The sequence below is a fragment of the Nipponia nippon genome, unplaced genomic scaffold (genome assembly GCF_047370975.1).
Source record: "Nipponia nippon isolate SJK-2023a ecotype South Korea unplaced genomic scaffold, ASM4737097v1 scaffold_15, whole genome shotgun sequence".
NCBI lineage: Eukaryota > Metazoa > Chordata > Aves > Pelecaniformes > Threskiornithidae > Nipponia > Nipponia nippon.
The window spans coordinates 5,085,787-5,106,639 of NW_028262331.1; the positions used below are offsets into that span (position 1 = coordinate 5,085,787).

A 20,853-nucleotide genomic window follows, 5' to 3' on the forward strand; every position below is an offset into this window, starting at 1 on the left:
CATTGGTAGAGCAGCCTGTGCAAGCGGAGGGCACAACACGATCAGGGCTTCAAAGCCAGACTTTTGGTGCGGAGAACCTGATAAACACACTAAATAACGTTCAGGCTTATTTTGCGCTTCCGACTGGTTCCAGTCTGGTTCTGTAGGCAGCACGGTAGAGGTCAGAGCACATCACAACCGCTCCTTCGAGAGCGTGCAGCTTCTTTTGGTTTAGTCTCATCCAGAAGGAACGCGGTTGATATGCTCCAGGACTGCTCTGCATGGCAAACCGAAGTGGGGTAAGTGGGGATTACTGGGAGACCTGCGTCGCAAGGGTACTGCTAATCTGAACTGAAATGGGAGAAACACCTGTGATTTGCCACGGGAAGTTTGCCACATCATAATTTGCTATTACAAATTGGGTTTTTTTACGTTCAGATAGGTCTCCTTATTTGACCGTCATGAGGACATATATTACTACTTGCTGTCCTTTCAGAGGCTGTACCCTGCAGAATCCATGGGAGGATGAAAACAGTTACCTACCAGTGACTGGGGTTTTCCCTAGATGAGTCTCTGTATATTTATCTCCCCCAGCACCTTGGAGTCCTGGTAGACAGAGCTGTGCCCCTGAAGAGGTGTCCCAAGGAACACTTGCTTTCAGCAGTGATTAGCAACCTGTATATATGCCTGTATATATCTGCCTGTCATGTCAGTATAATGTCAGGACCTTTAAGAACTTGAGCCGTTAATGCACAACCTCTCTCCTTCACTGGCATGACTCCATTAGCAGCAGAAACGAGGCACTTTTGCATGCGGGTGAGCTGCTGTGCCCACTTAAAGCAGTCTTAACAGCGTTACTTTATGTGCTTGTGCATTGGATGATGGCTGTAATCTACAGCAATTTCTGCTGGCAAGAGGTGTCATCCAATGATGCTGTATGAAAAAATGATGGCCAGAATTTTGTGATTTTATTCATTATTGTATTTGTAGGCGTGCCTGTCAGAATTAACACTGCATGCAGTGAGTAGGCACAGATGCAAAATACATGAGGTTTCTGTCTCGGAATGATTTTTTTTTTTCTTGGATTTGCTATGACTTTGTGCGATCTTGAATGAGTCACTGAGGCCACTGATTTCCAGAGTGCCACTTACTGGACATCTAATTCCGGATTAATGGATGGACAGATTTATAGAGGAGCTGGACGCCACATGGTCTGCAGCAGTTGATGAGTGCTGGGTGCCTGGCTGACTCCTCGTGGCATCCAGAACTAGTCCCTACGTGTTAATACTGGCCTTCTGCTTTTTTTGACTCAGTTTCCACATTTAATACATGGTTAAACATATTCTCCCTGCTTCACAAAGTTCCTGGTGCTTTATACATGAAAAATGCTGTATAAACACTATCTATATCTGTTTATGTATTTTTCTTCAACAAATGAATGTCATCTTTGTACAATGAGAAGCCGAAATCATTTATTGCTTCAGTCTGAGGAACTTAACGTCCTGTCTGCAGCAGGCCTATTTAAAAAAATTTATAAGACAAAGCCTAGTAATAAGTTTGTATTCCTGTAAGATTCTCGTTTGCCAGACGATACAACTTTAAATGAAAGACTTTGAAGGGAGACATCCTTTGACCGCTCAGTATTTATATAAAATATTGACAATGAGACTATCAGATTCTTCTCTTAATGTACTTATAAATATTTGGATCTTTCATATTTCTTAAGAAATATTGTGCCATCGTGTCTTCCCCTTGCCATAGAACTAGGAGGTTATTAAAATGAAAAACTGCCTTTTAGCCTGTAGTGTCTTGGTTGGGAAGATTATTTGTGCATATTTTCCTTGATATGTGAGCTGGTGTATATTATATAAAGTACTGTAACTGTGGTGGTGATTCCCCTGTTTTGTTGCTTTGCTACAACTTTTTCATTCCCTTCAAGCTTCACAGATAAATTTATATCGCTTCTGACAGCTTAAAATGTTATATACTTATTAACCTTTAAATTTACGCTTTAAACTGGCCTGGTGGGATTGCATATGGAATGATTTAGATGACGCTCGAGAAAATTTTCTTATCCAATAACTAGTTTGAATAGTTATTCTATATTCATTATGAGTCTGTGTTACTGCAAGGAAAGTTGTTATCACTTGTAGTGTTGCTGGAGAGTAGGAAATGATAATGTTAATGCTCATTAGTGCAGTTGTTATGAAAAGAAGAAATAGAAAATAATTTTTTTTCTGCCTTCCACAGTATATTGAAATCCATGGAGTTTGCACCATCTGAAAGCTCTGGTGCGCAGGTACTGAACCTACTTTTGTTTTCTTAATTACTTCAGCAGTTCAGTTAATTAACAAAAATTTTGTCTTGCAATTTGTTGGTGATGGCATGGAGAATTTCCTGTTGATGTTGAGACATATGGGTTGATCATTGTTTTCCTGATGTTTTCTTATGTAAAAAAGCTGAACTGAACATTTTTTGCCTATTAATTTCTTTCAACTGGTCAAGGACAAAGAGTGACGTTTCAGCTGTGCTGGAGTGGATAACCATAATGTTGTGAAGTTGAGTCTTTTGAAGATACCAGAGTCAGTGTACAGCTACGCTGAGATGTGCATGTTCTTGTACTGACAGTACGCTGAGCAAGGATTTTAGCATTTTTAAGTCTTTGTTAGCCTTGAAAATAATGTTCACAAAAGAAAACAAACCTTTGAGTACTGAGAAAGCAGGAGAAAGCTCTGCTGTTCCAGCAAATTAATCTTACTTAAGTTTAAAGGTTATGAATTAAATTCCTGCTTCTGAAATCTGAACTGAATATCAATATACTGGGATTAATTTTCAGTTATGTTTTGTAATGATCAAGGGTTAGATATTTAGTGGAAGGTAAATGGCAGGTTTCTGTGACTGATTTTATTTTTGAACAAAGTGTTTATGCTGAAACACAGCATTTCTAGGAAATGCTTAACTTGGGTCAGTTGACCTAGAAGAAATAATATAATCTTAACTCCTATTTTAATCAGATTAAAAGAAGTCTACAGCTCTTAGATTGAAAGCTTGCCAGTACCATTTTAAAATAAGTAGGATTAAGAAAATGTTCCATTACACATTTCAAAATAATGCAGAATTGATGAATGATTTACAATGAAAATTAAACAGTGAATCTCCTATATGGCTCATGTAGGAGCACTGAGTGATTTCTGCAAATATATGCGTGGTGAATTCCCTAGCTGCGTTCATAGCAGAGATGAGCACTTGTTTTCTTCTTCTGAAATCCTTTTTAGTGCCTGAGTGAGACTCTTAATGCTTTTAGAAACAAACCTCTCACTTTGATTTTCTTTAGGATGCATCTAAACCGCTGGAGGTGCTGCTGCTGGAGAAGAACCGCTCCTTGCAGTCTGAGAACGCCACGCTGCGTATCACAAATAGTGACCTGAGTGGTAGGTTGACACGATTTTCAGCTATTCTGGTTTGTTCGCTGTCTTGTAAAGGGAGGGAGGGCCGAGTGAGAGATGAATGTCTGAGCTAATGCATGGGAGAAAGACTAAGAGGCAACAGGAACACTGAATAATGTTTGATTTCTGGAGTTTTATAGGCTGGATAATAAAATAAAACTTGGAGACCTCAGAGAGGCTTTAAAGGTTAGGAAAGAGAGGCATTACAAGATGTACCAAGTGGTAGCGTTTGACGCTGTCTTCTGTTTTGGGAACAAATTCATCCGTGGCACCAGAAGTCTGTTCCCCCACACACAATGTTACGCAAAATGTTTGCATGTAGAACACAATAATCTTCCTGTCTGATACACTTAGATATACCACCAGCAGGTCAGTTTGGAAAAACAAAATACTTTCTTTTCAGCAAAGTGCGTTTGCCGTTTAGCTTTCCTAATGTGGGCTTTTTACATCTTGTGTGCACATTTTTTAAATGGCAAGTCATGGAATTTCCAGATACTTGAATGCTTATGGTTTTTGCAGCTGGAAGAAAGTTAAAAGTTGCCACTGGCCCTGGGATTACTGAATTCTGAAGCGTTTTATGACTTTAACTGAGTGATCTTGGTGCATCCACCTAACGGTGATTCCTTTATTCAAATTGGTTTGTTCCAAAATGTAAATGTTTGCTGCATTTGGGTTCAGTCAGGTCCAATGAGTAATGTCTTGAATGATAGACAACAAAGAGACTTGCTGTCTGTAACTGCATTTATTTTAAATGTATAATTGCACTTCATGTAATTGTTCTAGTTTTAATGTTTGTAAGGGGGATTCTCCAGGCTGCAACATACAAGAAAGGTGCAAACATGAAATGCATGTTGTTTGTTTTGGGGGCCTTGTTTGGCTTATTAAAATTTCAATTATGAAAAAAAAAAAAAAAAGAAAACAAACCAAAAACAAAATGAAAACAAAAATCCCACCGCCACTTCATTGGCCCTTGTAAACCTGCACTTTTTCCCTTTGCGGGGCAAACTTTGCATTTTTTTATCTTGGTTTTTCCCTCTTTGATCCCCCATAATGCATTATGTTTGACCTTCCTTGTAGGGTCAGCCAGGAGAAAAGGGAAAGACCAGCCTGAGAGTCAGCGTCCTGCAACCTTGCCGGCCTCCCCTCCTTCTCAGTTGCTCCGCAACGCGGGGGAGCAGGCTTCCAATACTAATGGTACACACCAGTTCTCACCAACGGGTTTAAGTCAAGACTTTTTCAGCTCATCCCTGGCGAGCCCCAGCTTACCCCTGGCCTCCACAGGAAAATTTGCACTAAACTCTCTCCTCCAGCGACAGCTAATGCAGTCCTTCTACTCCAAGGCAATGCAGGAAGCAGGAAGCACAAGCATGATTTTTTCAACAGGTCCTTACAGCACAAACTCCATATCTTCCCAAAGTCCATTACAACAAAGTCCGGACGTAAATGGCATGGCCCCATCTCCCAGCCAGTCAGAAAGTGCTGGGAGCATCTCTGAAGGCGAGGAGATAGACACAGCCGAAATTGCACGTCAGGTGAAAGAGCAATTGATCAAGCACAATATTGGACAGCGGATATTTGGACATTATGTGTTGGGACTGTCGCAAGGGTCTGTGAGTGAGATACTAGCCCGGCCAAAGCCATGGAATAAACTGACTGTGAGAGGCAAGGAGCCATTTCATAAGATGAAGCAGTTCCTCTCGGACGAGCAGAACATCTTGGCTCTTCGCAGCATCCAGGGTAGACAAAGAGGTAAGCGCTCGCCGGCCGAGGGTCTTGCCTTATTTTCTTGTTAGTTACAAATGTTAAAAATTGGAAGCTTGCCTGTACGGGGCCGTTTGTGCGTTGCTGCTGTTTTCACCCGAATCAGATGTCAGGTACAGAAAGTACAGCTTTCTAACTCTGCTTTTCAGCACTTAAGCAGGTTAGTATCTTTGCTTCTGCTTTTTTTAGCCGCTGACTTGTGTGTGTCAGCAGGGGCAAGCAGCAGGGACACTTACATCCCTCACTTCCCAATAGCTCCATGTCAGAGCTAAATACAGAGTGAAAAGGGTCAGTAGCTACTAAGGGTATCACCCCTCAGAAATATATGAAAATTTTTATTTGGGGTTGTTTATTGAGACCAGACTTGTGTTGTGTCTTGTGTGATTTTTTTTTTTCCCCAAAGTGTTTTGACAAGATATCATAGGTGATGCGTGAGATGAGTAATTAAAAAACAATCCTAATTTAAAGCAGCTTTGCATATTTAAGGCAGTGGTTTTAAGAAATAACATGCGTTTCATTGTGATTCATCTTAAGCGAAGACGGAGATTTACATTTAGAGAAACTGAAAAGTAAGTTGTTTACAGTCAAGAAATATTGGAAAGGACAGGCAGGATTTTCCTACATTTTGTTTAATTGAAAGTGCACACTGTTAGATTTATAATCTGTTCTTCCTTTTGATGATTGTACTTGAGGGGATTATCTGCCCATCTTTAACCTCTTCATTTTTGGTATCTCTAGACATTTATTTATATCTGTCTAATCTCCTTTCCGAACGTAGCTGTAATCTTTATTAACAAATCAGCCAGCCTTGCTTCTTCCAAAGTAGCCAGCTCCTCCAGCGCTCAGACAAAGGCTCGAGGGGGCGAGGACAGCTCGAACCCTCGCGTTCAGAGACAGGCTGCTAGCTTCTCATGTCACACAGCCCGTGATGTCAGAGCAACCATCCCCTGATTGTTTTGTTCTTACCAAACTTGTTTTTCAACAGAGAATCCAGGCCAGAACCTGAACAGACTATTTCAGGAAGTACCGAAACGAAGAAATGGGTCTGAAGGTACGTCACAGGCAGGTGTTTTTCTTTGCAGTCAATACCTAGGAAGTGGAGTGTGCTTTAGCTGTGTGTTTCCTTAAAACTGTGCAGTTTGATTCTGGCCTGGAATCTGATAGAAAAACAGACAGTAAGTATAAAACAAACCATGGGTTAGATGAACACTTTGCTTTTTCTAATTCTGCTGCTGCTGTACTAACGTAACCCTGTTTGGATACTTTTTCCACTCCCAACATCACTGCATACGCAGATCAAAAGAGATAAGTGATAGAAGTGGCTTTATAAAATCATCAGATCTATTGAAATGCTCTCTTTGCTATTTTTGTGATTTTGGAGGGAGAAAGTTGCACAATTACATATAATCTAACATCAATCAGATACAGCTTCTGCTCTAGATTTACTTCTTCTCGTGGGGCTTATGTTGACAAATACACTTTAATACGCTGTTAAATTAGTGTGATACTTACTTCAATATGGTGTATGCAAAAGACAACAAGATAAGTGAACATCAGATCAATAAATTATCACTGAAGAGGAAGTACAAACATTTCTCTTCATTATAGATCAGTTGCAGAATTTTTTTTTAGCGAGACAACATGAAGAAGAAAAAGCAAAAACAGGTACCCCAAAACTCTGTAGTTGTTTTGACCCCAGTCAGAAATTATCTAGCTCACTTACAAATGACAATCTCATAATGAAAAAAGCAGTTAAGTGCAGTAGCATTCACAGTCATAGTTTTCCCTCCTCTTCTTCCCCTTAGTGGTTAAAAAACACAAAACCAAACAAGCAAGTAATAGCTCTTAGCTGGAGAGTACTTCAAATGGTATCTGCACTTAAATGACTGTTTCTCTTAATGTATTAACCTCTAGAAAGTTAAAAATTATTTTTATCTAGTTACTTTTTAATTCTGTTTTGGGCTGAATGTATACTCATCCTACCTTGCCTAGCAGCTGATGCAATTGTTAAGGTGATTCCTGATCTTATGTTTTTAGCTGTCTTCCTTTCCCCTCTGGTTCTTTACCCTTCTGTTTCCTCTCCCCCTCCAAAACAAAGAAAAGGAAAAAAATAGACCTATATGTGTTATCCTGGACAAGGAATATCTGACCACCTAGTTCTTCCTCTGATGATGTCAGTGTTCGCATCGTGCCAGTGCAGCTAGCGGGCAGGCTTTTGCACAGCGAGGATATTTTTCTTTTATTATGTTAAGTATGTTCTTGGTGTTGTAAACGTTGGTAAAGGTCCTATGTAAACTTTCGTCAGGTCATGCTGGTGGTATATCAGTATATGCTGTCTGTCTTTGTGTTAAAAAAACAGCTAAACAAATAAAAGTTTTCCTGGTGTCATTAGTTTTGTTTTCCTCTTCAGGTAATATAACCACAAGAATCCGAACCACAGAGACTGGCTCTGATGAAGCCATCAAATCCATTCTCGAACAAGCCAAAAGGGAGCTGCAAGTACAGAAAACAGGTACGGTCTCATTTTGCCTCTTGCTCCTTTTATTTCAGAATTTAATTAAAACAATTACCATGAGCTTTCTGGTCAGGTAATTATATTCCTAAAACCTTGAGTGTAGGTTTGAAGAACTTTTTTTAGTGGTGTTATTTCTGTTTATAAGGCAGCCCAAGTTAAGGTTACACGTGTCACAGCTTGGCGGGGTCTCTGCTCAGTGCTCTGCCTGCTCTGCTCTGCCCTGCTTTCAGGGGAGCGACACTGTGAGATTTCTAAACACCTTCTTTCTCAAGTGCAGAGCTCTGCCGCATTTACACCACTCCAGACCTGCGGGCAGTCACTTTGCAGGACGTACCTACCAAATCCTTTCTTCTACCACTTTGCTCCTTGAAAAGGGAATGGCTCCTGCTTTCTCTTGTCTTCTGTCTAACTCAGGCCCCAGGGACACAACTGCATGGGAGAGGGAACGGAACGGCTTTGTCGGGGTGAAGGTCATGATCTAGCCAGCAATTACCAGTCATATAGTACCATCGTACTGTGGACATCATGTACTGAAATTATAATATAGGCAAACTCAGTTCTAACTTTTATTTGACTTTATTTTTGGATACGGAATGTATTTAGTGAATGAACTGGCAAATCCAAAAAGCATATCCGTTCCCAAAGCCATCATTAGTTTAACATCTTAGCCCGAGATAAGTTTAATTTCTCATTGTATGCTGTCATGTAGTTAACATTTCTGTCTAATCCATAGCCCTCCCAACTTTCCCGCACTGCTAAAGGGCTAATGCTGAAGTAGAGAGTACTGTGCATTACTTCTGTTTCATTTTCTAAAGTAAATACTGTTTCACAGTATAGGATAGTTGTCTTTTAAATGAAAACTAAGCTAATCTCATGGCAAAATATAAAAGACTAGTTAATACACGATTTGAATAATAAGACTTTATACAAGTAATGATTACATAGAGAAAAATGTGGGCTGTGTGCAGGAAACTGCAAGCATGTTGTTCAGTAGCATGTTTCAACTGAGAATCTCAGACTTCCTTTCAAATATTAATCCAGCCTCAAAACTCCCTATGAAACCAGTAGATAAAACAGAAGAGATGGTCCCACTGTCTTTTTTCCCATTCCTTAGTTTTTCACGTATTTTATAGTGTATGACAGGGAGGAATGTAGGGAGGCAAATTCAGAAATGTATTCAGATGAGGCATAATATTACTAGAATAATACACAGCATGTTTCAAATCCTATTTTACTTTGAGGCCTCTTCCTGCAGTGTATGGGTTCCCTGTTACTATCTAGTGCTTCACTTTCCCCATTCTTTGTAGAGTAGCTTTGAGAGGAATTGGTTTTCAAGCAGGGGGGACCTCAGTGGAGACTAACTTAAATGGAAACAGATGCCATTGCAAAAACCTCCTGGCTCTGCAGAGATAATTCTACACCCGCGTACCAATCTCTGCGCATCCCTGACTGCTGCAGCACAGCCACGCGAGTCCTGGTTCACCACTGAAATACTGCATTTAGGTGTTATGTCTTCTGAAGGCACCCATGGCTCCATTCTAGGTCTTTGGATAAGGCAGAGTGATGGCCAGGCATCAGCCTGATTTTTGTAGAGCTGTTGATTTCAGTGGTTGGGACCAAGGAACAAGAAAAAACAGGAAGCAGGAGCATATTTAACTTGTTAAATGAAATAATGAAGTCTCTTACTGAAGTTCTTGCTTTGTTGTAATTTGTGTGTTATATTTCTGGAGTTAAAAGGACTCACCTTATTTATATTGTAAGAGGGTATTAATAGTCTGTCCAGGTGAATGCAGCTGTGTTCAGTTTTGAGTGTGTGTTACGATTCATTTGTGGAGATAGAGAGACATGAAAGGTTAAATAACTTTGTAAATAGAACTATAAAATGTTATTGAGCACTTGGGGTGGGGGAGGAAGAGGAGAAGGCTTGATTTTCAAAGGCATTTATTTGAAAATTTTTACAATGGTGGAAAACATGCAAGTAGTATTAGACTTCTGCAGTTGAGTCTGTGCGTGCAGATGTCCAGCACTTTGGCAACTATAAAAATTTTCCAGTGAAGAACTTTGGAAATCTTACCTTATTTTGAAAAGTGCAAATCTTTGCTTAGTGAAAACTCCTCCCTCCCATCCAGAAATGTATTGCAGCCCTTTTTCTGACAGGGAAATATTTACAGTAGCACGTGTTGAATATAAAGCATATTCCTCTGTTGCATTTAGTCTTTTGGTTGTTTTTCATAGCTGAGCCGGCTCAGCCGCCTTCTGCATCTAGCAGTGGCAATTCTGATGATGCTATTCGATCCATTCTGCAACAAGCCCGACGCGAAATGGAGGCACAGCAGGCTGCCCTTGAACCTGCCTTAAAAACACCACCTTTATCTCAAGCTGACATTTCTATCCTGTCCCCCAAACTAGTATCTACACCTGCAATGTCTTCGGTTTCCAGCTATTCTCCTTTGGCCATATCCCTGAAGAAACATTCATCTGTCACTGATTCCAGTATCTCTGCCTTGCAGAACCTCTCTGGGCTCAAAAAGGAGCCTCAGGAGGCACCTGTTTTAGAGCTTCATGGAATAAGTGATTCTGCCCAGGGTATGTTGAGGCATGTTAAAAATGAGTTGGGACGTGGTGGTGTTTGGAAGGACCATTGGTGGAATACTGTGCAGCATGAGAGAAGAAATACAGCTCTTCCTGAAGATATAAAAGTTGAGGAAGCCAGTGGTGGAAAAGAAAAGGTCAGCAATCAGACTAGGCCAGATCGTAGCCAGCTCCAAGGACCATCATCTTCAGAGTATTGGAAAGAGTGGCCAAACGCTGAATCTCCGTACTCCCAGAGTTCTGAATTGAGCATGACTGGGGCAAGTCGCAGTGAGACACCACAAAATAGCCCCCTCCCTTCATCCCCTATCGTGTCTTTGTCAAAGCCATCCAAACCTTCAGTTCCTCCACTGACACCTGAGCAGTATGAGATTTATATGTACCAGGAAGTGGATACGATAGAGCTAACGCGGCAGGTCAAAGAAAAGCTAGCAAAGAATGGCATCTGCCAAAGGATCTTTGGGGAAAAGGTAAAGAACTGGTTATATCTTGTTACACCAGTATTGTGAATGTGCATTGTGCTCCTTACGTTGGTACGGTGCTCAGTTTAACAGAGGGGGATATGCCACATATGTCTTACGGAAAAATGTTTTTGCTTCGTATGTTAACTATGTAAAAAAACAAGATCACAAAGGAAAGTACTAGTTTTCCTGTATTTTCTGATTTGCGTAGGTTTTTATAAAAAGATTGGCTTCAGCCACTAGTAATTAGAAATGGGGCCCTCAAGTTTAGAAGCATTGAAAGCTGGAGCAAACATTATTGAGACTCGATATTTCATGCTTAATGTAATGAATTCATGGAATATTTGAGTAATACCATTGTCATGACTGGAGAGTCTTAAATTTGTTATAAGTGAAGATTATGGACACAAGAGCATTTTTCCTTTTTTTTAATATTTGGAAATGCGCACAAGGGTATTTAAACAAACACACGGAAAATCCCCTACCTCTCCTTAGTCTTAAGTCAGGAATTCACAGTCATTTCTTACACCTGGTGCTTGGTATCTTAGTGTGCTTTCAGACATTTTTAAGCAATGTTTGATTACAGATCTGCAGTGCACGATAAGGCTTTCTGAAGTTCTCACGTTGTGGACCCTAAGCATTGAACACGTGGGATTTCGGGGGGGTCCCCAACCACCAGAACATACTTCCCAGGCTATAAGTGGTGGACATCTGGTGTTTCTTCTTCCTATAAAGAACTGAATCAATGTAATAGTATAATAGGAGCTGGCATCACGCTATTACCTTTTTACTAAGATGTAAAATGAAAAGCCTGACCTCTTGGGGTCATTAAAGATCCCATGGCAGCTTTCATTAAGTATGATTTTTAACCCCTGTACCTGTGCTGAATTCCAGGCAAGTAATTGCATTCTGCCTGTCTGAAATTCCCCCTTTGCTGCAGTCGGCTGTATTCTTAAATATTTACTTATGTGGAGCAGCCTTTACTACAGGTGAAAACACACATCGTTATAATTCATACCAAAAAAATATCAACCAAATATAGGCCTAGTCTCAAAAGTCCCAATTATTTTTGTTTGAGAACAAAATACATGCCAATCATTTCCTGATTTATCTGCCTGTGTGTGCCTGGACTCTGTGGTTTTCCTGCTAGAACTGATGAAACTATTTGACACAAAATATGAAAAGCATGCAAATCTTGTGCCATCCTTTTGCCGTTTGTGCTGCTGCTCCGTTCCTGCAGGAAAAAAACCCATGCTCCAGAAGGAAACCATGGCAGGAGAAAAGCATTTCCATCAATTACCTACAGATGTAGTTTTGCAGTTTTACTAATTGTCCATACAAAAACAATTTGAGTGATATAGCAGTAAAGGAAACCAAAATGACTTAAATTACCCCCTTCCACATCAAATGTGTTAACGTGCCATTCTTGGTTGCTTCACTTCAGGTATTGGGGCTGTCCCAAGGAAGTGTCAGTGACATGCTCTCCAGGCCAAAGCCATGGAGTAAATTGACCCAAAAAGGCCGAGAACCATTTATTCGTATGCAGCTCTGGTTGAATGGTGAGCTGGGACAGTGTGTCCTGCCTGCACAAGGGCAGCAACAAGGACAAGGTAATTAAAATTCCACTATGTTGTTTGAGTTGAGGAGGAGGAAATCTTTTTCTTTTTTTCTTTTTTTTTTTTTTTTTTTAAATTTGTCTTGTGCCCGGTGCTAGTCCAGGCGTTACTGGAAGTGGCAGCGTCCACCCTCTCAGCCCAGCCAGTCCCTAGGGGCAAACGTGCTGGGAATGTTTACGAACGAAGCACTCGTTTATGCTTAATTGATAAGCACCAGTTATCAAGTTCCTAATTAGGATGATATTATCTAGGCATGAATATGATACATAATTCAAAAAATTTTGGCCAAAGAGCTGGAAAATCTTGTGTGCTGTTTTCTTAGGGTTGCATAGGGGATTTTTATTGTTCCTAGGAGAATATTGATTGCTTTCTCAGGAGGTGAGCTAGAAGAAATAAGCTTTAGAGGGGGAGTGCTGTGTTGCAATTACGCTTTTATTGTGGCTCTCTCTTATCCTAATACCTATTGATACAGAAAGGCCAGACTAGAGTTTGGCCTCAGTTGTACCCTTATAATGCCACTGACTTAAATGAGCAGCGTGCCCTTGCCGAGATAAGCGGTTTGCTATTTGTTGAGCCTGCTTACTGTTTAGTTTGTGGTTTGGCATCTCCTTTTATTGTTCCCTGATTTTCCTCTCCTCTCTTATCTAGTCCTTCACTCTGTGACATCATTACAGGATTCCCTACAGCAGGGATGTGCAAGCTCAGGTAATCAGCTGGTTTCAATGATTTGCTCTGAAATAATTCTCTGTGCTTTTGTTACGTTTCTTTTGCTTTGATGCCGAGAGGTTTCTCGTGTTTTGTTGTATCATACAGGAGACCCTTCAATTTTTTTATTAACACAGTTAATTCCTCATTCTCTCCTTGTTGCTATGGCAGATGTAGGGAGTACACATATTTAGCTGCATATATTAGGTAAAGAGACTCTGTCTGATCTTAGAGATCATTGGCTCTGTAGGGGTTTTTTTTACCATAGTTCAGCTTATCAACTTGACATGTGACAATGGCTGTAAAACAAGCTTTTCGTTTGTAATGTGATCTACATACTCCAGCTGCCTTACTCGCTGGCATATTTTTTTTTCCACTTTCATTTGCACAAAATCTGCTTTGTTAATTTGAAGGTGGGGAAAAGACCACGTTATGTCTTTCTTTCTCAAGCTTCATTAAATATTCCGAGCCGACCTTTTTTTCTCCCTCCCTTTTCCATTTGCAAAAAAGCAGATGCAGCAAAGATGAGTGTCAAAGAGAAGTGAATTGCTAAAGGTTTTATAAGATGGCCACAGTATAGGAAGGAGGCTGGAACAGAACAGCTGTGTTCCTGCTGTTGGATACCAAACTCTACCCACACAGACTTTTTACCCATGATATGCTTAACTGACATAAACCACTTGGGCTGTTTTTGTACTCTAGAAAAATACTTGTGCCCTGCTCTGTACTTACAGCCAGTGCCCTGTATGGGAGAATTATTGCATTTCAGGATACAGAGAAGGATGGGTTGTGCTCTTCTTTCACCTTTCTGCCATTCTGAAACACTCTTCTTTTTCTGGAGCTTGCTGGGTTTGTTCTGAATATCCCAACCAAGCTGCTTTTTCTCTCTACTGGGAAACTATTTTGCATTCTAAAAGATTTTACTAGAAGAAAATCTGTGATGATATGCAGTCCACGTTTTCCTTAAGAAGAACAGTTGAAAATAAATAGATAAAAGCAAAAAAAAAAATAATGCCCCTGGTAAAAACAAGCCATGAAAACAAAACCAAAATGGGAAAAAATTATTTGCAATCATAGGGCTATTGTTACTTATAGCCAAGCATTTAGTGAACATGGAAATTTCCTGCTACGTTTTATACGCTGCTGTTCATTAAAATCGTGCCATTGACTACTTTTTTGTAGCATCAATACTATGCAAGAGTAAGTGTTACAGTTATAAATGCCTAAGACAGCATGGAAAATATGAGTAATTAATTGTAGCCATTTTAAGAGGAATTTGAAATCAGAGGAGCTGGGAAAAGGCTGCATTGTTATTGCTAATCATCATATTTATGACTAACTGTAATTATAAAAGATTGAAAGACAAGCCCATAGTATTAAAATCCAACCACCTTATGGATTCCCATGAGGATTGCTGGTAGCTGAAAGTGATTTCCTTCAGGAAGTTCAGTTTTGCTGCCGTGATATTTTGCTCCCCTCCCACACTCCCAAATCTCGTTTGTCAGTTCCTGCCCTTGAGCTAATATTTTGTGAGGCGACACGTTCCTATCAGCTAATAAAATCATATTATTGATGATCGCCCTCCTTCTTTCCTTAAAGCAGACTTACAAATGAGAAAATGGGCTCGCGCCCTTTTCTTCCTCCTTTCCGATGATTAAAAATAAAACTGTTGTACAAGACGTTCTTTTCTTGGTGCCTTTCTCTGTGTAAAGGAATAAGGAAGGTTGTGACACCACGCAGAACAAAAGAGCGAAACCAAGTTATTTGAATGAGGAAGGGCAGTTTGGTAATTTTCTTTTATTAGCAGCTGTTCTGTAATTAAAAGCGCAGCAAACAGTTTGGAAAAGGTAATAATAATTATGCATTTGTGAAAGATCCTCCACTCCAGGGCAGGAAAAAAAAAAGACAGCTCCAATTTTCTGTTCTTCTGAGACATTTCCCAGGAAAATCAAGGCAGAAAAGGTTGCATACTTGTAATTTTAAAACAGAAATTAATCAGAACAATTTTGAAACGAGAAAAGGTCTGGAGCCTCTTCCATGTAATATAATTGGCTTGGAACTTGTTGAATGCATGAAGGGAAAGAAGTGAAATTAAACTAATACATTCAGTGGCTCCTGAGTGCTTTGCCAAGAAGGTCTTCAGTGTACAGAGTGTCAACATGCATAGTAACGTCTCAAACTTTTATTAGCTGTGAGTATTTTCATTACCGTTTGGCACTGTTCTATCAAACTAGCAAGATTTTTCTGGATTTCTGACTTAGTTAGTTACACTTCTGGATCATAAGGTTTTGATTAACACCTCATTTATGAAAATCTGTTCTTTTGTCCAGTAATTTTCCATTGTCACACGTGGACAGATGGACCCATCAGTCTTTTCCATGTTGGAATGAATGGATAAGCATTTTATATATACATATATGTGTGTGTGTATATATATATTTTTTTTGAGATAGCAAAGAGAAGCAAGGCTTTATGTTCTTCTTTGAAAGCTATATTTATGAATTCTGAAAAAACACAGTCTATACCACAATTACAACCAGGTATATATCTGTATTTTGTGCCTGTAACCTTTCATCAAGGCTTTGGTGATTTTGTGCCAGTTTCAGTGAATGTGTTTTACATAAAAATGGTGTCTGTACCCTTGGTGGTCAAAAATAGTATTGCTGTGCCTTTTCTAACATTTTTTCTGTGTATTTCTTTCCACCTAAATGCTCTAATGCCCTTGGGTAAATCTGCCTTTTTAATGATTTATGTGTCAAAAGCATGGACCAAATCACATGGAAAAAAAAGTTGAATTAGTGTCACCCAACTGCATCAGCATTTTTTCATGATGAATTTGGCCCTTATTTAGTTGCATCACCAGTGATCAGAGCTGGGTTGGGTTTGGACAGTAGCCATGTGCCAGAAGAAGGTTTATGTGCTTGGATATTTTTCTAAATACTTGTACTGTATGTAGCTCTTACTAGTTTGTTTTATTTTGGGGTCTTATGTCTTTACTGAGCATCTATATGACATTAAGACAAAGTTTCTTTTTTGGTGCTGTTGATTTCATAGCTACTCCCAGGAAAGCTGAATTTTTATTCACTTTTGTATTTATCCTCTGTGAAGGGCATACATATACTCTCTCTATACTACATTAAAGACTTGCAAATACTCAGTGGGAAAAAGACGTGCCTTTTTGGTATGTGTTTCTGTAAGGGTCGTCTTATGACCTAATGTGGAAATCTTCATTTGCCGATACAGCTGCGGGTGATCTCAGGGGATTTTGAATTTCCCTTTTGTTTGTCTTCCTTTCTGGGTATCATCCATCATTCCTAACCTCATGCTGCTTAGCAATAGTAACACTCATGGGAGCTGAAGAAAGGATTATAGCAGCATAAAATGGGGAGCTAATCAGAGCTTGTTTCAAAATCAGAATCTAGCTTGAGATAATTGCATATTATCTGGTGATTTAAAAACCCAAGATCTACTGTATTTAGATCAACTAAAATATGCATGAAAGCTTTATTTTCAAAATAAAACATTTGTAACAACAGGGAGATTACGTCTCATCATCCCTTGGGAAAGAAAATCTGAAAAAAAGATCAAAATGCAAACTATGGTTTACGGTAGTTACGATATTAACAGACATATTGTGGAATGATGACAAACCCAGGTACCCATTATATTTTTATTTATGTAATACATATTCCTGTAATATTTTTCAGTACAGAAGCTGCTGAGCCGGCAGGTAGTTAACTGTGTACTGGGTAGATCTTCCCGTTTACCTAATAACAGAAGGATGCTGTCACATTGCCTACTCCGAGAGAAACAAAGTGGGGAAAGGGTGTATTTCAGGCTCGCAATCCATATTCAGGGTTACCATCCTGATGCACTTACGGGAAGAGCTCAGTAGCCACATGGTGGCAATGGAGACGCTCTTACCCCCCCATTTCGTCATGGTTCAGGATTATTTCTTTCATTGTGCTGTTTTGTTTTGGACGGGCAGAGCTGTCCGCGGTGGTGCTCCAGAGCACGATTGGGATTAGCACGTGGAGAGCTGAATCCTTAGTACCTTGAGATCGCACAAGTGATCAGTCCAGTGATGCTGACAGATCTTCCCAAATTTGAGCTAGTTTTTGTTGTTGAATCAAAAAGGAGAGAGATTGTTCTGCAGTCATTTGCTGGCATTTCAGATCAATAAAATTGTATGACGTGAAATGTTTGTGGTTAATGTAGTCTATAAAATGGAAGAGAAGGGAGATCGCATGGCTTTTAATAGCTGAGTAGTTGGACTCCAAGAATTTCTTGCATAGATGGTTTATGTTTGATGACCAATTTTTGAGTCTTTGTATTTGGTTGAGAAGGTTGTCCCCTTTTGTGCTAGGTGCAAATCGATTTTGAAAGTTTGGAGCTGAACAAGTAAGTCGGCCAAACAGTTATCTCCATGCTAACCCTGAAGCACACTGGCGCGTATTGGTGGAGTTTCCACATTCTTTCTGTGTGGCTTGAGATTGCGGCTCTGAAGCAGTTGGCCGTGGCTGTCTTGATTTCAAACCATAGGATATCAGTTGGCTCCTCGTAAGGGCAGCTGTTGTAGTCTGTCTGTAATGTGTGCGATCATATTCTGTGCCATTTCCCTGACATTTGGACCATGAAAACCTTCCTGGCAGCCTTTCTGGTATCAATAAAGCTGGGAGAATCGCTGTCAAGGCACCTTACTGGGACCTGGGAATGCAGCGTGAAGTCAGTGTTTTCAAGTTTGTTCTTAATATAACATTGGCTCTCATTGCTAGCCATCATCTGGTCATTTCTGCCTCTTGCCTGGGTCTGCCCTGCCCAGGCAGTCTTGCATGGCCGTAGTCCTTTGTCCATCAGTGATGCTTTGCAGTAGTCGGTATTTGTAGAGAAATTCCTGTCCTAGTTGTATTCTTTTCTGTCCATTGAACCACCCGGTGATTAAACTTGCAGAAGACGACTCCATCCTCATTGTGGTCATAGCTCTACTGTTACAAAAGTGCTAAAGTAAAATCTATAATCATAGAGTGAACAGTATTTTCCAGGCAGATATTCCTTGCGGCTGAATTACAATGACAAAGCACCAACACACTTTTCATATTAATACGGCAAAGAGGAGACTTAGGCTGGATTCTGAAGACAAATTTAATTCACTCTGAAGTGCAGTTATGGGTTCGTAGCATTCGTTTTGGAGAAGTTACCCAGTCAAGTTGCAGCTATGTTTTATTTCTGTGGTTAATTCAGGAATGTGGGTCCTTTACGCTCACTCCCCTTTGGTGTGTGGGAAGAGGTCTCCAAGCAAGGAGCTCGTGTGCAACTCTGCAGTAGCATTTAGCCAGGCACACTAATGCCTCGTTCTCAAAGTCTTCATTTTTAAAAATTAGAATTAATGAATGAATATATTTTTTTAAGCTGTATGAAAAAAGAAACTTTCCCGACCTTTATTGCTGCTGCGCTTCTCAGGTAGTTTATTAGGAGTACCAGTTAGCATAATAGTTGCTAAAAAGTGGAAGTAGTTTGTGAATATGTGCTTCCACTGTAACTTCAGCATCAATCTGAGCGTGTAACTTCCCTGGACTCTCTTCAGGCCTTGTTTAAAAGAAACCATGGCTGTTGCATATTAGAGCTCTGTAAATTCCACTGTTCATCCCTTCGTTACTTATTACTTCATTTCATTAATTACCAGCATTTTCTTTTCCCTCTGCTTGTGCATTTGGAGATGAGCAGCCTCCTTTGGGGAGGGGGCCCACATTACCTATGCGCTTCCAGGCGCAGGGGGCTTCTCCTTGCCAGCTGCTAACCTCAGAGGAGCTGGGTGGAAGATGATTAGCTGATACGTTAGAAAGCCAAATATAAAAATAACTGGAGCAGCACTGAAATGCAAGCGAGGCCGTCGCAGTCATGCTGCGGTGCGGGAAGGCCAGGCAACTCCGGGGGGGGGGGGGGGTCAGGAGCCGGGGTGATGGCCGGGATCTGTCCCCCGTGGGCTGGCAGCTGCAGAAGAGGTTGGAAAGGCTCTTCTCTGAAGGGAGCAGATATTTTTCTGTTGGTAATAGGAGGCTCTGGCAGCTGGCAGAAGCTCATGTTGGTCTTCTGGTTGCTTGTGGGAAAAGGAGGGGGCTGCAGGTCCAGCCCCTGTGGCCACGTGGCTGCCACTGGTGGGATGGAGATAGCCATCGCGCCCCTGGCCGTCCCCGGGCAACAGCCCAACCACTGCTCAGCAAATTACAAAATGCTCCTCCGCTGGATGAAAATTACCTTGCTTTCAATTCAAAGAACAGATAATGGGGCTATTTTCCTCCCAAAATACTGGAAAAAAGGTGTGCAAGCACCGAACGCACAGGTTGTTATTCCCATCTTATAATGGGGATGGAGCTACGAGGCAGCTGTCTTCTCCATCAAGTAGCTCTGAAACAGGGAAATAAACAGCCTGTTAGACTCTAACAATAAAATCCTGATTATAGAGTTATATATTACTTGATAGCAAATCATGCCCAAGAAGAAAAAAAAAGAAAATTACTAGAAAATTAATGTCTTTTAAGTTATCTTCTAGCCTGTCTTTTGCATTAGGGTGCGAGAAAAACTGATGAATTTGTCTCACCTAGTTTGATGCGTATTGGGGGTTTTTAAATTTGCCAGCAGCCATCCAGAGAAACAGCAAATGGAAGAATCCAATGATTATTTTAAATCTGATGAGAAACACAACTTGCATTGAAAACAAAGCAAAGTGGGTTTGAGATCAAATTTAAATAAAAGTGAAAATAGAAAAATATCCAATTAAAAAGCTTAATGAAAGGAGAAAATATAATGACAACAAGCAATGTAAGGTAGGCCTGATAGTACATGTCCCATGTTTATACTTGTCAAAGACATTGCTGATGGCAACTTAAAAGATACTCGTTTCTTTGGCTGTGTCTATAATGCCCTATAGTGGGGTTGTAAAAGAGTGATTGTTCCCCAGAGTAATTTGGGCGCTGTTTGATGCTATTTATTGCCAAAACCTGAGCTTGACAAACTCTCCCCGTGTTGCCGGCAGTGCTCAGGGTCTCTCCGATGAGGCCGTCCCAGGGCAGTAAGCTGCTTTGGAGAGTAACGTCGTCTTTGCGAGGTGTTCTCACCAGCTCTCCTCCCAGGTAGCCCAGCCCCGCTGCAGAGCCCGGCCAAAACATCCTTCTCTATCATGTGGTGTGAGATGGGCCCCTCTGGTGTCTTCTGCTGAGACATCCCCCTTTCCTTTTTGCTTGCCAAAGGGAGGTTGGGATGGGTGCGGAGACGGGAGCTGCCCCCTCCGGCTCCTCTCCACCCGGTTTGCAGACACGAAGGAGGTGTGAGATGAGCTGCAGTGTAACTACGGCTGTGTTTTATGTTTGTTTCTCTCTTTTACCCCTCTGGAACTTGGGTCCTAAAAATAGTGCAAGTTTGAACTGGCAGATGTTTCATTTGTCCTTTACGAGAGGACCAAAATTAGCCTCTCATTTGGCACCTAAATAAAGCAGCTTAACTGCCTTTATGCGAACTTTGCAATTACTGTCTATTGAAGTTGCAACATTTTGTTGTGTTTGATGGGGAAGGGTATTATGTAAGCAATACCAGCACCTAAAAAGCCACCAGACCTTGAAAGGGAGAGGACGAACAAGAACGAGCCCAACTGTTTTGTTGTGGGGTTTTGGTTTGTTTGGCTTTTTTTTTTTTTTTTTTTTTTTTTTTTTTACTTTTTCTGATCTGGGGCAGGTGGTTTTTTTTCCTAATGAAGGTTTCATTTTTTAAAAAAGCAAAAGTAA

At 40.6% G+C, this 20,853-nt stretch overlaps 1 protein-coding gene across 10 annotated transcripts in view; it reads left to right on the forward strand.

The window, feature by feature from the left end:
- The window catches only part of CUX1 (cut like homeobox 1), a 280,862-nt gene that overhangs the window by 201,487 nt on the left and 58,522 nt on the right, over positions 1–20,853 (forward strand). For 2 of the 10 annotated variants that reach the window (XM_087751486.1, XM_087751487.1), the window contains exons 13-20: positions 2,230–2,278; positions 3,314–3,410; positions 4,503–5,174; positions 6,172–6,237; positions 7,597–7,698; positions 9,937–10,763; positions 12,199–12,364; positions 13,019–13,075. In XM_087751486.1, coding sequence (XP_087607612.1) covers positions 2,230–2,278; positions 3,314–3,410; positions 4,503–5,174; positions 6,172–6,237; positions 7,597–7,698; positions 9,937–10,763; positions 12,199–12,364; positions 13,019–13,075 — 2,036 coding nt within the window. The remainder of the gene's footprint in view (positions 1–2,229; positions 2,279–3,313; positions 3,411–4,502; positions 5,175–6,171; positions 6,238–7,596; positions 7,699–9,936; positions 10,764–12,198; positions 12,365–13,018; positions 13,076–20,853) is intronic. The other 8 variants (XM_087751488.1, XM_087751490.1, XM_087751489.1 and 5 more) reach the window with 5 other exon arrangements.